The sequence below is a fragment of the Anastrepha ludens genome, chromosome 2 (assembly GCF_028408465.1).
Source record: "Anastrepha ludens isolate Willacy chromosome 2, idAnaLude1.1, whole genome shotgun sequence".
NCBI lineage: Eukaryota > Metazoa > Arthropoda > Insecta > Diptera > Tephritidae > Anastrepha > Anastrepha ludens.
The window spans coordinates 130,484,039-130,501,699 of NC_071498.1; the positions used below are offsets into that span (position 1 = coordinate 130,484,039).

General features: G+C 35.9%; 1 protein-coding gene and 1 long non-coding RNA gene across 21 annotated transcripts in view; one reads left to right on the plus strand and one right to left on the minus strand.

Moving 5' to 3' along the window:
- LOC128855337 (uncharacterized) overlaps positions 1 to 10,196 on the plus strand; it is a 71,603-nt gene extending 61,407 nt beyond the window's left edge. Inside the window, exons 2-3 of the long non-coding RNA XR_008453711.1 lie at positions 9,951 to 10,073; positions 10,132 to 10,196. This is a non-coding gene — a long non-coding RNA (uncharacterized LOC128855337). The remainder of the gene's footprint in view (positions 1 to 9,950; positions 10,074 to 10,131) is intronic.
- LOC128855325 (calcium-activated potassium channel slowpoke) overlaps positions 1 to 17,661 on the minus strand; it is a 307,274-nt gene that overhangs the window by 9,952 nt on the left and 279,661 nt on the right. For 16 of the 20 annotated variants that reach the window (XM_054090145.1, XM_054090144.1, XM_054090139.1 and 13 more), the window contains 2 exons: positions 12,413 to 12,569; positions 10,855 to 10,920 (listed from right to left, as the gene is read on the minus strand). In XM_054090145.1, the coding sequence (XP_053946120.1) occupies positions 10,855 to 10,920; positions 12,413 to 12,569 (223 nt within the window). The remainder of the gene's footprint in view (positions 1 to 10,854; positions 10,921 to 12,412; positions 12,570 to 17,661) is intronic. The other 4 variants (XM_054090157.1, XM_054090159.1, XM_054090155.1 and 1 more) reach the window with 1 other exon arrangement.

Here is a 17,661-nt window from a genome sequence, read left to right on the forward strand (position 1 = left end):
CGAGAAGGCAGACTTTTATGCCAAAAAAGGGGCAGAACGGCTATTTGTTGGGCCACCCCATTTTTCGGCTTTAACAAAAATAATATAAAACAGGAAACCAAAAAATGGATCCAAACTAATATCAGTGAACACTGGAACGGCACAAGCGGCCTTAATCACTCCAAAAAGTGTTTAAACTTCAATGCCAACAGAGCAAAATCTGCTGTAACCCTAGATAAAAAGGGCCTCAGATTACTCTGTGGAGCACTTACAGGTCGCTTTACCTGTAATAAACACTTTAACGCAATAGGATTATCTAGTACAAGATCATGCAGGTTCTGCTGTGATGTAGAGGAGTCTATGGAGAACTTAATCACCAACTGTGAAGTATTAGGCCACAGGAGTCACAGAATCCTGGGCTCGTACCTACTAGAGGACGAAGACTTACAATTGCTCCCTCCTAAGGAGCTGGTTCGATTCTTCGGTATACTAAATAATTATAATTAAGTAATTAGGGGCGCACAATAGATCAATCTGGTCGCAGTGCATAAAGGCTTTAGCTTAACCCGTACAAGCATTACCATTACCATTACCTTTGTGCTATCTACTAAAATCATAAAAGGAAAATGTCCCAATATCGTTTCGTTGATTGTATGTTTAAAACGGTATCTCATAACGGAAATTATTCTGCATTTAATGCTGGAAATTACATAATGATAAGACCAAAAGCGTTTGCCTTTAATTTAAAAGTGTACAATATAACAAATTTTGCAAGCGGATTCTAGTCTAGAATATGTAAAACGAGTACCTAAACTTAAGTTAATCACACGACACAAACAAGCCAGATTGACATTTGCAAAAGCGTACCATTTTTCGGAAGATGAATGAGCAAGAGTAATTTTTTCCGATGAAAACAAATTCAATCTGGACGAATAAGATGGTTCCCAAAAGGATTTTTTATGATAACCGGAAGAAACAGGAGTCGAGAATGGCTTGTAATTTCGGAGGGGGTTTGAAACGGTTTGGGTAGCCATTAGTATCAAAGGCAAAGCGCCTTTATGTTTCATATCCACAAAAGTAAATAGTGTCAATTATGGTATATAGAATTTCTAGCCGAAGTACTTATCACTTTTTTTTGATGATAATTTCGATAAGAAAAGGATTTTCCAGTATGGCAACGCAGCCGTTCATGCTTCCAAAGCAGCAAAAGAGTTTCTGGCAGCGAGAAACAAACGATTTTAGACTGGCTTGCCTACAGCCCTGATCTTAACCCGATCGGAATTGTATGAGTAATAGTTTCTTAATCAGCTTTCCAAAATGTGAGACCATTTGATAGCGTTAAAAGCCTTAGAAGTGCAATTAATGCGAATTATCAAAAATTTATTAACGACTTCAAGAATTTTCAATCAACGGAGGATCCAACACAAATTACTAAGCTCCAAATTATAAACTAACCCCAAATTTCTATTTGTTTATTTTAAATATAAAAACATTGATTTTACACCTTTTTTCGTTCTGTAGATTTAACTCTTCTTTAAATTATTGAAAGTCTGTGAAACACCAAAATGGCAAACCTCCGAGTGCATTTGTGCCATGAAAAAGCTGCTCATTAAAAATATTTGCCGTTCGGTGTCGGCTTAAACTGTAGCTGCCTCCATTTGTGGAACAATATCAAGACGCACACCACAAATAGGAGGAGGAGCTCGGACAAACACCCAAAAATGGTGTAATTAATTTATGTTTTGTGAAATGTGTGCTTCTTTTTTTGGATAATTTTAAAACATATATCATTACAAGTATAAGTATTAAAAATCATTAACTGTTAGCCCTAAGCTGATAATAACAATATAAGAAATTTAGTTGGTCTTATAATTTTTTGTGTGGTGTATTGACGACCGCACTTAGCGACGTAATAACAGAAAAATTTCCTTGCCTGCAATGTCGTCTTAAAGTCAGCTTCTTAGGTAATTATTTTCAAAGAGGAAGAGACATAGAAAACAATTTTTTCATAGTGATATTTTTTGGTGTAAAAACAGAAAGAGAAATTATTTATTTGTTTACGTTCATTAATTGTTATTACATTAAAAAAAAACATCACTATTTTATCCTGTTAAATGTCATCTACATTTGCTTATTGTCGCAGTCAAAATAGAAATATATTTAATTTGGCGATGTCCACAACTGCAGTTTTAAAGCCAAAATGTCGTGCTGTCGTCTAATAATTGCGTTCATAAGAATTTGTGTATTTTAGTATTTTTGCCTCCATCAAAGTGTTTTACCTAAAAGTTCGAATGCATCGCGTTGTCCTTTATCAGATGGTCACCTAGGATGCTTTTGCGATTGTGATTCATTTCAGTGCACCGTTCAAGAGACATGAGTACCAACATGTCGCTACGAAAAAATCGAAAATCGAATATACGTAACCGCGATCCTTTTTGAACACACCTCGAATCCCTCCTTGTGGGGATGTTATGTATTGGAACACTAAACCATATGACATACAAGGTGTAGTCCAAAATAAACAAGACTGGCGTCATAAAAATATTTTCGATCACGACATCTTTTTAATGACTTAGTGCGTTGGAAATTACATCCCTAGCTGACTTTCAGTTAAAGATTGGTGACATTCGGTTCAGTAAAAGCAAAGTTATGGTGTCTAAAGTGTCAGTATGTTTGTGTAATCGGTACAAAAATGAGTTTCGAACAAAGAGCTAATATGAAATTTTGTTTAAAATGTAAACTGGAACATTTGAACTGAAGAAAAATGTTTATGGCGATGATTGTCTATCTCGTGCCAGAGTTCATGAGTGGCTTACACGTCTCAGAGTTGGTTGTGAGGACATAAATGAACATACCATACATGGGGCCGCCCAAAATCAGTAATCACCGAAAACTCCATCAAAACTGTTCGTAAATTTATCAAAAATGAACAGAAATTATAGTTGAAATTCATGGAATCGGAGTTGAATATCTCCAAAATATCGATTTATGGCATTTCAACTGATCATTTGGGCTTACGAAAGGTCTGTGCACGTTTCACTTCGCACAAGTTAACTGAGGACCAAAAATTGCTCAGAATTCAACATTCGAAAGAGCTTATTAAAGAGGCGAGAAAAGACGAGAACTTCCTTTACAACATTGTAACTGGTAATGAAACGTGGTTTTTCAAAGTGGCAAATGCAAGGTCCCAGATGAGCCACCACCCAAAAAATCGCGTTTGGAGAAGTCAAAAATCAAGTCGATGCTCATATGTTTTTACGATTCCAAGGAAATTTTCCACAAGGAGTTCGTGCCAATGAGCCAACCCGTCAATGCCATTTTCTATCTTGGCGTTTTGAAGCGTTTGTTGCATCGCATTCGTCGAATTCGCCCTAAATACCGCGAAGTAGGAAACTGGCGCTTATTGCATGATAATGCACTATCTCATCGATTCACTCTTGTGACTGATTTTTAACTAGAAATCGCATTTTAACCATCAATCACTCACCGAGTTCGTCTGATATGTGACTTCTGCCTATTCGAAAAATTGCATTTGGCCATGGGAAAACGTTTTGCGTCCGTAGAGGCGATCCAAAAGACTTGTACCGAAATCCTGAATGACATTCCGGTCAATGACCTGAAACACTCTTTCGAAGATCTTTTAGATCGTCCAAAACAGTGTATCGAGGTCAGAGGTCAGTCGTGTTTATTTTGGACTTCACCTTGTATGACTGCTTGGTTACGTGCTTCTAGCAGTGATTCCTGCAGGAGTGGTAGTGTTGTGCTTACGTCCAGCTCCTCGCAAAATGCGCTTCAGTTTGTTGGAAAGTCGTTTCTTTGAAAATTTGGACAGTTTAGGTGGGACAGATTGATTGGGGAGTGCTTAGAAACAATTAAGCATAAATATGGATACAAACAGAGACAAAACAGATGCACTTTTCACTAATGAGCAGGTCGGTGCTTTAGCCGGAACTGGTACTAGGTCATAATCGGTCAACGTGTCATATATCTTCTGCTTTTCGGCTAAGTTAGAACTAAGCTAGACATTCTTGCGGGGTGTATAAACTCTTGTAAGGCTGTTGAAATAATTTATTGTTCAGGGAACGCAGGATCCACCAAATATATTTAACGCTTCCAACAGTATATTGTAAATTATTATGTGATGTACTACGGTAAATTGTAAATGTCATGAAAAGTATTGTAAAATTCTCATAGCATGTAACGTAGGTAAGGGCTAAGGGTATCCTGTAGCGTATTCTGTGTTCTGTCCGGCAGCTCAGGTCTCTTGATTCTCCTCCTTTTAACGTCTCTTTTAGAGGGCCGCGTTATTGACTTTGAAGGATTAATAAAATTTTCAATTCGAAAAAATTTTTCGTCGCTCGAATATAGTAAACTAGCACAGCTCTAATAGTATAAACACTAGAAAAGCGTTGCCGTATTTATATCAAATGATTTTTTTCTCTATCTACCTTTAATCGGCGGTATTGCAATATTAGTCATAGTAACCTTCAACTTTGACAATCGAAACGAAAAATAAAATGAAGCAGATGAAAATGAAGCTAATGCGAAGAAAACAAAATCTAAATTTGAAACTTTACAAATTCGATATTATACGAGTATAATATTTATGAAATAATTAGTAAACACATGAAAAAATAATTTTGTTAAAAATTTCAACTTTTGATTTGAATTAAATTTTACAAAATACTCATATTACAAAAATACTCATATTTGAATTGAGGCCGATTTATAAAATAAGTACTGAAGTGAAGTGAAAAAAGTTGAGATGATAATTTAGGATGTATCATATTTATTTATGTAGTAATACAATACAATTATGACGTGGACGCTTGCGAAATGAATGGCATTGATGTGGGCGCATCAAAATGATATCATTAGATTATTGCAATGAAGTCTGCGGTGAGAGCAGTCGTCTCCCACTTACAATTGAGTAACATATCGTCGCCGCTGCGGTAAAAGGTGCTAACTGCAATTTTCGGTCAAAATAACAAACTACTTTCTTCATTTATAACTTAAAACTTAAGCGAGTGAGGTCTTTAATTAGAGTATACAAAGCGTTACAAAATGTGAAGGCCTTTCGTAGTTATTACTTAATGTCGCCGAGTTTCGAAATTTGACCTCTGTTGTTTCAATCTTAAGTCCATTATGTGGAAATATCTTTATCAAACGCTGATCAAAGCTCTAAGGATGAGCTGCAAATTAGTGGCTTTTTATGCAAGGATTGGATAAAGAACTAACAATTTACGGATGAAGTAGAGTAACGGATTGGCGGGTACTCGCTGTCAAAATAAGAACATATTTAATAGCATGAAACTGCACAGAATTGCGACAGGAACGGATTTCTTGCCGTCGATTATTTTTACAGCGACAAAATAATTAAATTTATTTTCATTTTCTCCGACGGGTAGAAGACTCGGGTTACTTTTCTGATTATTTAATAACAATTTATTTATGTACAAGCAACACTATACAATTAATTTCATTGTAACCACAAAATGTTAAAGAGCAATGGCCGGTCTAGAACGTTGCAGAACTGCAAAATGTTTTGTGACAAGTCCGAACAAAAATCTGTCGAACTTTCAACTAAAACTGGAAGGAAAGAAGTTCAGTTAATGTCGGTATTATTACAGGACACAACTCATGAGGTCAGCATATGACCACCATTGGAATCATTGAGAACCCGATGTGCCTGTCTTGCTTGGCGGAGGCGGATAGCACTGAGCACTTTCTCTGTTAATGTGCTGCCTGCTGTTAAAAGCAAGGCTACGAATTTTGGGTTCCGATGTCGTGAGAATGAGTAATATTCGTTCTCTAAAACTGGAGGATATTTACAGATTTACCAAAGAAAAATGGAAAATTCTCACAGGACTCACTATCTTTGTCTCTGTCTCTATTCTTTCTCTGATACCTTTCTCCTTTCCTCCATGACTATCTACCGTCTTTTCAGAGCTCTAAATACAGTGCGCTTTTTAGACTGAGTGTTTTAGGAGCCACCAAATCTCTTGGTGCTCCTTGGTTCGACTTATTCAAATTTCAATTTCAACCACACAATGTCAGCTGAAAACTGACCCGTCACAATAGTGTTTTCCGTCCTCGTCGCAATTGTATTTAACCGATCGAAGTTTCCGACGGAAGTGCTGATGCTGGAAATGACCGCAGAACTTAATTGCTCAGGTACAACTACCGCGCTGTTAGTTCTGCTTTTTTTCAATCTGGATAAAGAAGCCAATCGTATGGGTCTGGTGGTGAACGAGAACAAAACGAAGTATCTTCTGTCATCAAACAAGCAGAATCGGCACCCACGTCACTGTTGACTGTTGCGATTTCGAGATTTTAAGAGACTTCACCAGCATTAAAATCGATACCAATGTCAGCCTTGAAACCAACGGAGCCCAATAAGTAAGAGCTACTTTGGGCTAAGTAGCCAATTGAGTAGTAAAGTCCTCTCTCGATGAACAAAACTAACACTTTATAAGGTTCTCCTCATGCCCGTTCTATCGTATGGGACAGAAAGTATTCGGTTCGGTACCATTTGGTGGCGGTAGAGAAAGAGGAATGACTCATCTGCGTGGGAAAGATCAAGTGGAGAAGGACTTGGCGTTTCCAACTGCTGTCGGTTAGAATGAGAAAGAAACTGCTAGCGCGGGTTGTTAAACTTGACCAAAATCGCTTAAACGATGATCGCGCTAATCAAGAAAAGGAAATGTTAGGCGAAGCGACGCCATGAACCGAATCGTATGAACCGCGATTGTGAAGGAAGCACTGGCTCACGCCGAGCTCACTCTCCATAGGTTAACTGGCTCAAACAAAATCAATATGGAATAATATATTAAATAATTGATAATTCTTACAGATAGTCGATGCATGTATTTTTTGATCATATTTTACATGTGTACATACATACCCTATAATCGAAAAGTACCGGGAGTGTTTAATTTAAACGAAGCGCGCATGTGGGTGTCGGTACATATTTTTTCCTTATGTTGGTAGGACTGTAAGACACACATCTGCCACTTTTTAGCGTCATCGGATTATTAGTGTCTGCCTGGCCGGCTGGAAATGTGGGCAAACAATTCTTGGATTTTGCATGATGATGACGCGCCATCGCACCGAGCCCAAACTGTGCTGGATTATTTGACCAAACACCAAGTAAATACCATCGTGCAAGCACCGTATTTACCTCATATGGCCCCGTGCGACTTCTTTTTGTTTCCCAAGTTGAAGTTACCACTTCGTGGAAGGAGGTTTCAGTAGATAGAGGAGATCAAAGAGAATGCGACGAAGGAGCTGAAGGTCATCCCTTCGTCGGCCTACCAGGGGTGTATGGAGGACTGTGTTAAACGTTGGCACATGTGTGTTGCTTCAGACGGGTCATATTTTGAAGGAGATAAAATAAATTTGCCTGAAATTTAACTCTACCTTGTTTTATGTAAATATTCCCGGTACTTTCATAGGGTGTATGTGCCTGCCCTAAGCACTTTAAGTGCACCTCATTTTCGAAGCTACATACTGCATTAGTTCAGGCCGGCGGGCCAAATAAAAGGTCAAAAAAATCGATTTTTTTTTCCTGAAATCAATAGCTTAGATATTCAAGAACGTGAGACACAAATTTTCAGAGTTAAATTCCAAGTATTTGCAGAGCTGCAGAGCCGAACGTAGTGCGGCGTCGAGCAACCGTGCGCTTATTGTTGTAGTTTGAAGCGCGTTTTCTCGGCTTTTCATTTTCACGATTTTACTTAATTTATGTACACGATTGCAAAAAAACTAAACGAGCTATCCATTTCATTCAAAATGCGTTATCTTCAGTATTGTTTTCTCTTCTATGTGAACTAAAAAAAACATCCAAAAACTTTTCTTAAGCGACTTTTTTACCCAGTTGAAGAGTTTTTTTTTTTCCTTGAAAAACCACTTTTTTTCTACCTTCCCCAAAAATTCGAATTTTACGTGTTTCTCCCAATTTTCTTAGTTCACATCGAAGATAATTACATCAAAATTAATAATCTTTTTTTTTTGTTTTCAGATGAAAATTGCAAGTTGTATCTTGTACAGAAGTTGGATACTTCAGTGGCAAGGCGCTCTGGGAATCTATTGATAACTCGGCTTACAATATATTGTTGGAGATTGTACAAATTTTTTTTTTTTAGTTCAAATACATATTAAACTAATAGGTCTATTTATAAGTTCGTGCGGTTTTACAACAGATGGCGTAACTTGATTATTATTCCATCGATCCACATTTCCAAACATTCATTGGAGAGCTACTGTCGTAAGGCACAAACGTCAGTATAAGTTTTTTATTTGAAGCGTAAACAACAATATTTTTACCACACTTGAAAATGTCGAATTTCGTGCCAAATAATGTGTTTTTGCGGGGAATTCTTCTTCATTATTTTAATATGAAGAAAAAAGCAGCCGAAAGTCATCGTATCTTGGTGGAAGTTTATGGTGAGCATGCTCTATCTGAGCGAACGTGCCAGAAGTGGTTTGCACGCTTTAAAAGTGGTGATTTTGGCTTGGAAGACGAAGAACGCGAGGGTGCGCCGCCAAAGTTCATGGATACCGAATTGGAGGAATTGCTCGATCAAGATCCGGCTCAAACGCAAGAAGAGGTTGCAAAAACTTTGGGAGTTGATCAATCAACCATTTCCAAACGTTTAAAAGCCATGGGAATGATCCGAAAGGTAGGCCATTGGGTGCCGTATGAATTGAAGCCAAGAGACGTTGAACGCCGTTTTATGGCATGCGAACAACTGCTTCAACGGCACAAAAGAAAGGGTTTTTTGCATCGAATTGTGACTGGCGATGAACAGTGGGTCCATTACGACAATCCAAAACGTCGGGCAACGTATGGATACCCTGGCCATGCTTCAACATCGACGTCGGAGCAGAATATTCATGGCCTGAAGGTTATGCTGTGTATCTGGTGGGACCAGCTGGGTGTTGTGTATTATGAGCTACTGAAACCGAATGAAACGATTACGGGGGATGTCTACCGACGACAATTGATGCGTTTGAGCCGAGCACTGCGAGAAAAACGGCCGCAATACGCCGATAGACACGACAAAGTTATTTTGCAACATGACAATGCTCGGCCACATGTTGCACAAGTGGTCAAAACATACTTAGAAACGCTCAAATGGGATGTCCTACCCCACCCGCCGTATAGTCCAGACCTTGCGCCATCCGATTACTATCTCTTCCGATCGATGCAACATGGCCTGGCTGACCAGCACTTCCGTAATTACGATGAAGTCAAAAAATGGATCGATTCGTGGATTGCGGCAAAACCGACCGAATTTTTCACAAAGGGAATCCGTGAATTGCCAGAAATATGGGAAAAAGTAGTAGTAAGCGATGGACAATATTTTGAATATTAAATTTGTAACCATTTTACGTCAATAAAGTTTCAAATTTCGAAAAAAAACCGCACGAACTTATTCATAGTCCTATTATCCCCAAAACTTCATTTGGCTAATTGTTTTTTTTCTCATCCTACAACGCTTCGCGAAAACTACTGAATTTAGGACATTTAATTGGCCCGCCGGCCTTCAGCTGACAATCGGTTATTTTTTTTTTTTGGATTGACTATCGTTTTACAACATTCTTCATTTCACACATCACTTGATGCATGAAATATTTCCTAAGAGGTGCCTATGAAAATCTTTAGTCCAACAACGTCTGTGCATGTCATTGCACTTATTTCAGTTTGTTGTCATAGTTTATTATTTAAATATGCAATAGAAAATGTCACTGCATGACGTAATGAGTGGATTTATGTGGCGTTTGCGGGTAATGAGTATTTATGAAATTAAAATGTGGCTGATTTCGCACTAAATGAGCTTTAAGGTGGTTGTTAGTGTTTTAATGTTGATGGTCGAATAGATATGCACACAGAGATATAAGTAAACACTTAATATGAATTAGTTAAACACTTATTTTAAATACGACATTCAATTGCTATTCATTCACAGATAAAGAGAGAAGAAAGACAGGAATTACAAATACGAGCACAACAACAATCAAAGGTTTATTTGAATTCAATACAAATTATTCAAGGCAATGAAAAACTAATTTAAAATTGATTTATGTACAAAGTACGCGTGCATTCAAATTAGTTAATAAAATGTTATGACTTAAGCATTTCGCTTGCAGTTTGAGCGCAGTTATTTAATGCACCTACAGGCGAAGCAAGTCAAAGCGAGTAAAGTGTAAAATGGCAATGAATCGAACGAAGTGCTTTGAAACTCATACATGCGAGCAAATATTTGATATCTTCTGTATGTATGTGCGTAAGTATGTATTCGTTTTTGTAATTATGAGGTAGTATGCACGTGTGAACACACAAAACAATGCTAAAGACAAAATATTATTACTTGGAAAAAGTTTTATATGAAATATTGAGAAAATGTATGATATTACTTAACAGGTGAACTACTTATGCAATTTTTTATGTTTTGTTTTTATTTTTCAATGTTGGAAAACAAGACACATTCACGGACAAAAATTACAAAATGTTAAGTGTACCAAAAATTTGCAAAACGTGCACGAGATAGTGCACACAAGTACGTATATTTGTGTACGCAAAAGTTTGTATGGAGATGAATTCAGTTCACATACACATTTACAGCAAAACATATTACAATACGTAAATATACAAATGTGTAGGTGTAATATTTATATACAAGTACAAGTAGTATGCGTGTGATATTTTGACTTTTTGGCAAACAGACAACACATACAAAGACAATAGTTAGTCGATAGTTAAATAAGTATGTAAGTATGTAAAAAAGTAGTAGAATAGTAGTGACAAACAACTATTGTGTGAAACTTCAAGTTAAAGCATTAAAATTTTAATAGTTTAGAATGGACGCATACATGAGCTTTTTAACTTCGTAAGCGAGTTGATAGCCCGCATATGGGTTAGCATCGTTTTCTGGCGGCCTGAAACAAAATTTTCATTAAGAGTTTTCTTTTGTTGTTATTATTAGTGGTTATTATGCATTTGCATTTGACATTGCTTACAAACACATACATATACATATTTATTAGTAGAAGAACATATTTTCGGTATATAACATTAAAAAAAAAAATTTTTTTTCACAATTTTTTTTCAATAAATTTAAAAGAAAAAAAAAATATTTTTTTCAAAATATTTTTTGGTATATAACATTTAAAAATTTTTTTTTTTCATAACTTTTTTTTCACAATTTTTTTTTTTTCAATAATTTAAAAGAACAAAAAAATATATTTTTTTCGAAATATTTTTTGGTATATAAAAAAAAAAAAATTTTTTTTTTCTTTAATTATTTTTTTCACAAAATTTTTTTTTTAATAAATTTAAAGGAAAATCATTTATATTTTTTTCAATAAATTTTTTTTCTTTTAATTTTTTTTCACATAAATTTTTTTTTTAATTAATTTAAAAGAAAAAAAATATGTTTTTTTCAATAAATTTTTTTTTATTTTATTTTTTTTTTTAATTGTTTTTTTTTTGCATTTACAATTAATAAGCTGCATATTTTACAAACGCTTGCTGTTAGATATTTATAATAAACACAAAGAAATTAGTTGTGAAAAACTCGAATTGTTAATTTGAAAAGAAATGCGTGAAATGAAATTGTCGATGAGTTTGCAGAAAGTAGCGCAAATTATAAAGAAAATCAGACATGATTTAGAACACTCGCACAGCGCAGAAATAAACTAACTTAAGTAAAATAACTAGATTTTTAATAGAATAATTACGTGGCTTTGCTAACTAATTTTTTGTTGTCTAATTAAAAATTAAAACATTTTTTTTTGTCTTTTACATTTGCTAAACTAATAATATCGAGGGACCTATTTTTATGACGTAATATACGCTTGCGCTATTTTTCTTAACTCCTCAAGAGGGTCCGATTAGATGAGGATGTTTTTTTGTATAAATATTTTATTTTTATTTTTTTATTATTATTTTTATTTTTTTTTATTATTTTTTTTTTATTATTGTATTATTTTTATTTTTTTTTATTATTTTTATTTTTTTATTATTATTTTTATTTTTTTTTATTATTTTTATTTTTTTATTATTATTTTTATTTTTTTTTATTATTTTTATTTTTTTATTATTTTTATTAAAAAAATTTTATTTACATTTTTCTTATTTTTAGTTCTTTATTTTTATTTTTTTATTTTTGCTTTATTTACTAAAATCGTATACTTATTTTAATCTTTTTTGTTTTTCATTTATTTTTTCCACTACCTAAGCACTAATATTAGGCTAGTTTGCTTTCTCGCAGCTTCATTTTTTACAGCAAAGGCGCAGCTAAAGCTTACTCTTTTGCAATTTTTTAAGCATCTCAATGAAAAAAGTTTCATTACGATCTTTTGTATATAAGTAACTTTTATATATGTATAAGGAACTCTTTCCTACTTTGCTTTTACTTTGGATACTCACCTGTTGTACTGGGATGGTGATATCACCTGTCCTTCAACCTGTTGCCGGTTAATTGTAGGTTTCACCTTGTTAACTTGTTTTGCTGCTATTGAGTTCATGTGCAAGCCGGTACTACCGTTACCGGTGCCGTTTGTACGACGGCCATTGCGATTTATGACTGTAAATAAAAATGTTAGAAATTTTACAAAATTTTTCAACATAAATTAATGTGAAATACGTAGAGTTAAATATTAATAAAACACTTTTGGACATATGTGACAATACAGGGTGTCTCAAAATGGTACTTCAAATAACGTTGTCAAGACTTTTTCTCATTGCTTGTAGGTATGCAAAACCAATGCCACTTCCATATAGGAAAATGTGCCGTATTTAGCGTGATATTTATGTTGCATGCGAGAAAATTGTAGCTTAATCATGGAGAATTGCAGACAGACACACACAAATTGCACAAATCGACCACGATGGAGAGGATGATAAATTAAGTGGCGCTACTTTACTCTCATCGATTTTTACAGCATCGCTGTGTGTGGGACGTCGCATTTTTCGCAATTTATTCGTGTATTGTTTGTGTAATTTCTCCTTCATCTTGCATTCTTTTTCGCGTTTTCTCATCTCTCTCATGCAATTGCACCAATGGGACGTCACGCACTCTCTGATGCGCGCTTTACTGTTTCTATCATTTTGGCAAATCCACTGGAATTAGAGTTTTGTAGAGACGTTAGGAAAACGCTTTTATCTGACGTTGTGGCAATGCGAATTGGTCACCAAGTTTGTGCAATTTGACGCTGTTGAAAGGGATCTTTTCAGAAACTAATCTATGAAATTTCACGCGCTGCCACTGATGAGTTTGCGCCGGCACTATGTCCTATTTGCTTCTAAAATATCATCTAAGTGACTGAAACTGCTTAAACTTAAACTTATGAAAATTTTGTTAAAAGTACCAAAGTCACGGGGCGGCTACCATCGTATACGTAAATTTTCTGTATGCACATCGGATGCTTCTTTCTTGGTGTTGGAATATATTTTTTTCGAAAACATGATTTCACAAAGGTTTTACTTCGAGTGGCCGTCTAGTAGCCCTGACATTATTATTATTATTATGAGGCTACTGCGACTAAAATAGATCTAATTTGCAAAAGCCTGCTGAGGTACTTTTATTTTAAGGCTTTTAAAAATTTTAGCAAATTCTGATGCTTATTTTTCCATAATTTATATGGAGGCATGACAATACTACCAAGGGTGTGGCGGCAGAGTAGCGAAAAATGGTTGAAGAAACGATCCTATTGATTTCTCAGGTCTTTAATAAATTATTGGTGATCTTTTTTAAATAAAATCAATTTTTTTTGTTTTAAAAAACTATTTACAACCAGTTTCTACTTTTACTTTCAATTTATTTTTTTATCTTCACCTTAAATAGCTCGATCATTTTGAGACACTCCATCTAATGAATACACATACAAATATTATTTGCAAGTTATAGGCATTGCAAATTTGTTTTTAATGGAATCACAGTCGTTATTAGTGTTACGTTGACATATAATTTTTAACTGAGTTAGACCCTCAAGTTTTCGGAAGCCTACTTTAAACATACGACACATAATCACTTAGTACTAAGCGTTTGGTTTGTGGTTTGGCTTTTAATAGTTACTTGATTAAAGGATGATTAATATATAATTATTTATAAGTATCAGTAACTCTTAATAAGAAGGCTATATTAGCAATGATTTCAGCAAGAAAAAAGAAAAAAAAGCCAGCGACATCCTGGACATTTGTGAGCTCATATAAAAAACTGCGCTTCTGTTGTCAGGGGGTCTACTCTTAACTTCCACTGAAATAAATTTCCCAGTTCAAGTCTTAGTTTGACCAGATTCTCAAAAGGATTGATAAATTGATATGAAAAAAAGGTGAAATGCTATGAAAAATAAAGACCTGCTATGTTTCTTACAAACTTCAAAGTGGTTTGGAGACATAACTTCACAATTATTTCAAGAACTCAAAAAAAAAAAATTAAAAAAAAAAACAACGTTTCACAAGTGTATTTCGTCGGAAGGAATTACTGTGAAAGTGACAAAAAATACATATTCGAAAGAATAAATAAATATTATAAATTTTATGATTCGTTTGAACACAAGTGTATATGTACATTAAGGCGGGCCAAATTTTTTCTCTACTGAGTTGCGACGTCGAAACAAACTCTCAAGGGATATGCTAGCATTTTTGGGCAGTTAACACTGCATTTCTCTTAACTTCAGACAGATCTCTCTATCCTCAAACTGGATTTTGAAGGTCGTGTCAGGGCAATGTTTTCAAGGAGGCAGGATTAATCTGCACCGAAGCTGCTACCTCTGTCTTCACTGTCGGCTCCAAGATGGGAACTAGAGTCGGAGCAGGGGTTTTGTCTAAATCAGCTAATTTATTTATTTACTCAAAATTTCCGAATACGCCTAGTGTTTTTCAGACAGAAGTCTTTGCGATCTTGCAGGTATGCAAATTGCTTAGGAAACGTGGGAGCTGCGATCAAGGCTATGACGACGGCATGGTGCGGATCAAAACTATTCAACTCCTGTAAGGAGTAGATCAGGTAACATTTACTTGATCTGTGTTTAGGAGGGAAATGAAATTGTTGATGAGCTTGCCAAGAAGGGGACTGAATTGGTTTCAGAGACCTCCTACCCTGTCAACCAACCCCTTGACTGTTGTTAAAGGCGAATTGCATAACTTATTTCTTACAAAAGCGCTTAAAAGATGGATCTCTATTTCTTCTTGTGCTATTTCGAAAACCCTGTGGCTAGTACAACAGACAGAAAGTCTTGGGGACTCCACGCCATTGAGTTTCCAATGTCGTAGCTGTATTTACCAGCCATCGGACGATGGGCATGCTCGCGTAAAAAGCTGGGTTTACCATTTAACCCCCTTTGCAGAAGCTGTGAGGACATTTCTTTGGAAATTTGGAAGTTTGGCAGTTAGACGATTAAGGTTTTTGGGTGTTTCTTTCTTCGACAGCCTGGGGCAGTGCGCCAATCTTAATCGAATCAATCTCCTCCATTATATCAACAGCTCTGGTTGGCTGTAGATATCTGCCTGTTGGAGGCCTCATAATGGCATCAAAACGGCGCTTTAGTGCTACTTGAGGAGTGCCAGAGTGGTACTTCAACCATTTCACCAACCTACCTACATACCTAGTTCTGACGACTGAAGTACTCTACTGACAATTCTGAACAAAAAACTACTTGACCGTGCCTACCTAACAGCCAAAGACCGGTGACCGGTTAGAACTGCAGGGTATTCTTGAGCAACCATTGATCTTAGTTTAACTGCCTTCATTGATTTTATGGCCTCCAAGAAGATATTTATCGTAGTGTTTGTTACGGCGTATGTATTATATTAAGGTAGACGCTACAGTACTCCAGAAGTCGAATAGATAATTTCAGTCCAAGGTTGAATTTTGATCTTTGGGGTGTTATAATTATTTTTTGACAAATATTTTGTGATACATTTTAATCCTCTGTTACTCTGTTATGAGTATTTTTAACACAGTAAATTAACAAAGATGTAAAACTTGCTACTAAATATCGTCTTTTGAATGGCATATAAAACTTTCTTCGAACCTGAGTTCAAAATTTGAGGCCCGATTCGGAGTACGGAGTACAACAAAAAAAGCTCCAAACGTTTATACTTATAAATCGCTGTTTAAGAGCTATGCTCCGCATATGGTGGCCAGATAACTGCATTTCTAATGACGAGCCGGTTGAGATTGAAATACAGTATGTGCCATAAGAAAAGAACCGGTTTTTTTCTTGCAACTTCAAGATATATTTCGTTCTGCTGTTTGCTGCATAAGCCAGAAATAACTCAGGTCAGTGCCGTTCGAAACTTTCACGTAAACCCAACCAAACAAAAATGAGTGAGAAGTACGCGCAGCGTTTTGAGGCGGTACTTTTATGCACGCATTCGAAAGGGTCGAAATTATTTTACGCCGCAACTGCAAAAGTAATTAAAAAATCAAAAAAGTTTGTTGTGATGTGGAATCAGCGGTATAACGTGTACAAAAATGTTGATGACTTTTCCGAACGTGGCTTGAAATGAGTGACGACAAAAAAGCAGGATAAAGATCGTCCAACTTTTTAGGCGGGACCCTTCTTTGAGACTACGTCAAGCACGATCAGTTCTTGCTAAAAGGGAATAGATGTGAGTTCCAACACCATTGAAAGTCGACTGAAGGAGGCGAACATAACCTACTGTCCCACATCGTCAAAACCACTACTCTCAGAAAAACACATTGAGAAAAAACAAAACAAGAAAATGGCGCCACAGTAATGGACTGGCCTTCCCAGTCACCAGACGCCAACCCCATTGAAAATATGTGGGGATTTATGAAAACGCATCTTGTCGAAAAGATAGTCCACGATTTAAAGCAACTTGTGCGTCAAGTTCGCAAAATCTGGTCCTCTTTGTCGACGAGCTACGCAGAAAAGCTGGTTCAAAGCATGCCGAGAAGATGGCAGGCTATACTCGACAACGATGAAGACTACACTGCTTATTGATTAATTGCGACTCGTAGTTTTGTACATGCTTTCATGTAAAAAAGTTTAAATACATATACTTCATGAATAATCGCCGTTATTTTTTTCTGACACAGACGTGAATGAAAGTGGAAATGGATTGGCCATACAATCCGTAAACTTGCGACTGACATCAGTAGAATGCCCCTAGACTGGAATCCGCAAGGCTCTCGCCCAAGTGAACGGCCGCCGAAAGGAACATGGAGACGAAGCCTGTATGACGAATTTACGACATCTGACGATTCGCTCACTTGGCCGCAGATAAAGTCAAATGCTGGAAATCGACCTCAATGGACTTTTTTTGGTCTCGACACTTTGCGCCCTCAGCTGGCGTGATAGCAAATAATAATAATTCGAAGTATGCACTTTTTCCAACTTGACTAGGACTGGGAAAAACTTTATTTAATAACTTTTTTTGTTACAGGTTGTCATATTAAAGTGAAACTTATTGTGAATCGTAGTGTAGAGAGCATAGATTTTCTTGTAAAAAATTTAACAACGTAAAAAAAATTTATTGGGGATTAGCAACCAAAATGCAAAATAGGTGGGCTAGGAATTAATTTCAGAGCTATGCTTCCATGAGTTTATCAATACAGAATTGCCAGTAGAATACTTTAGTCGCCCAACAAAACCGGTTACATTTCTTCAGAACAAAATGATCCGCCTTTATGTATATGTATACACATT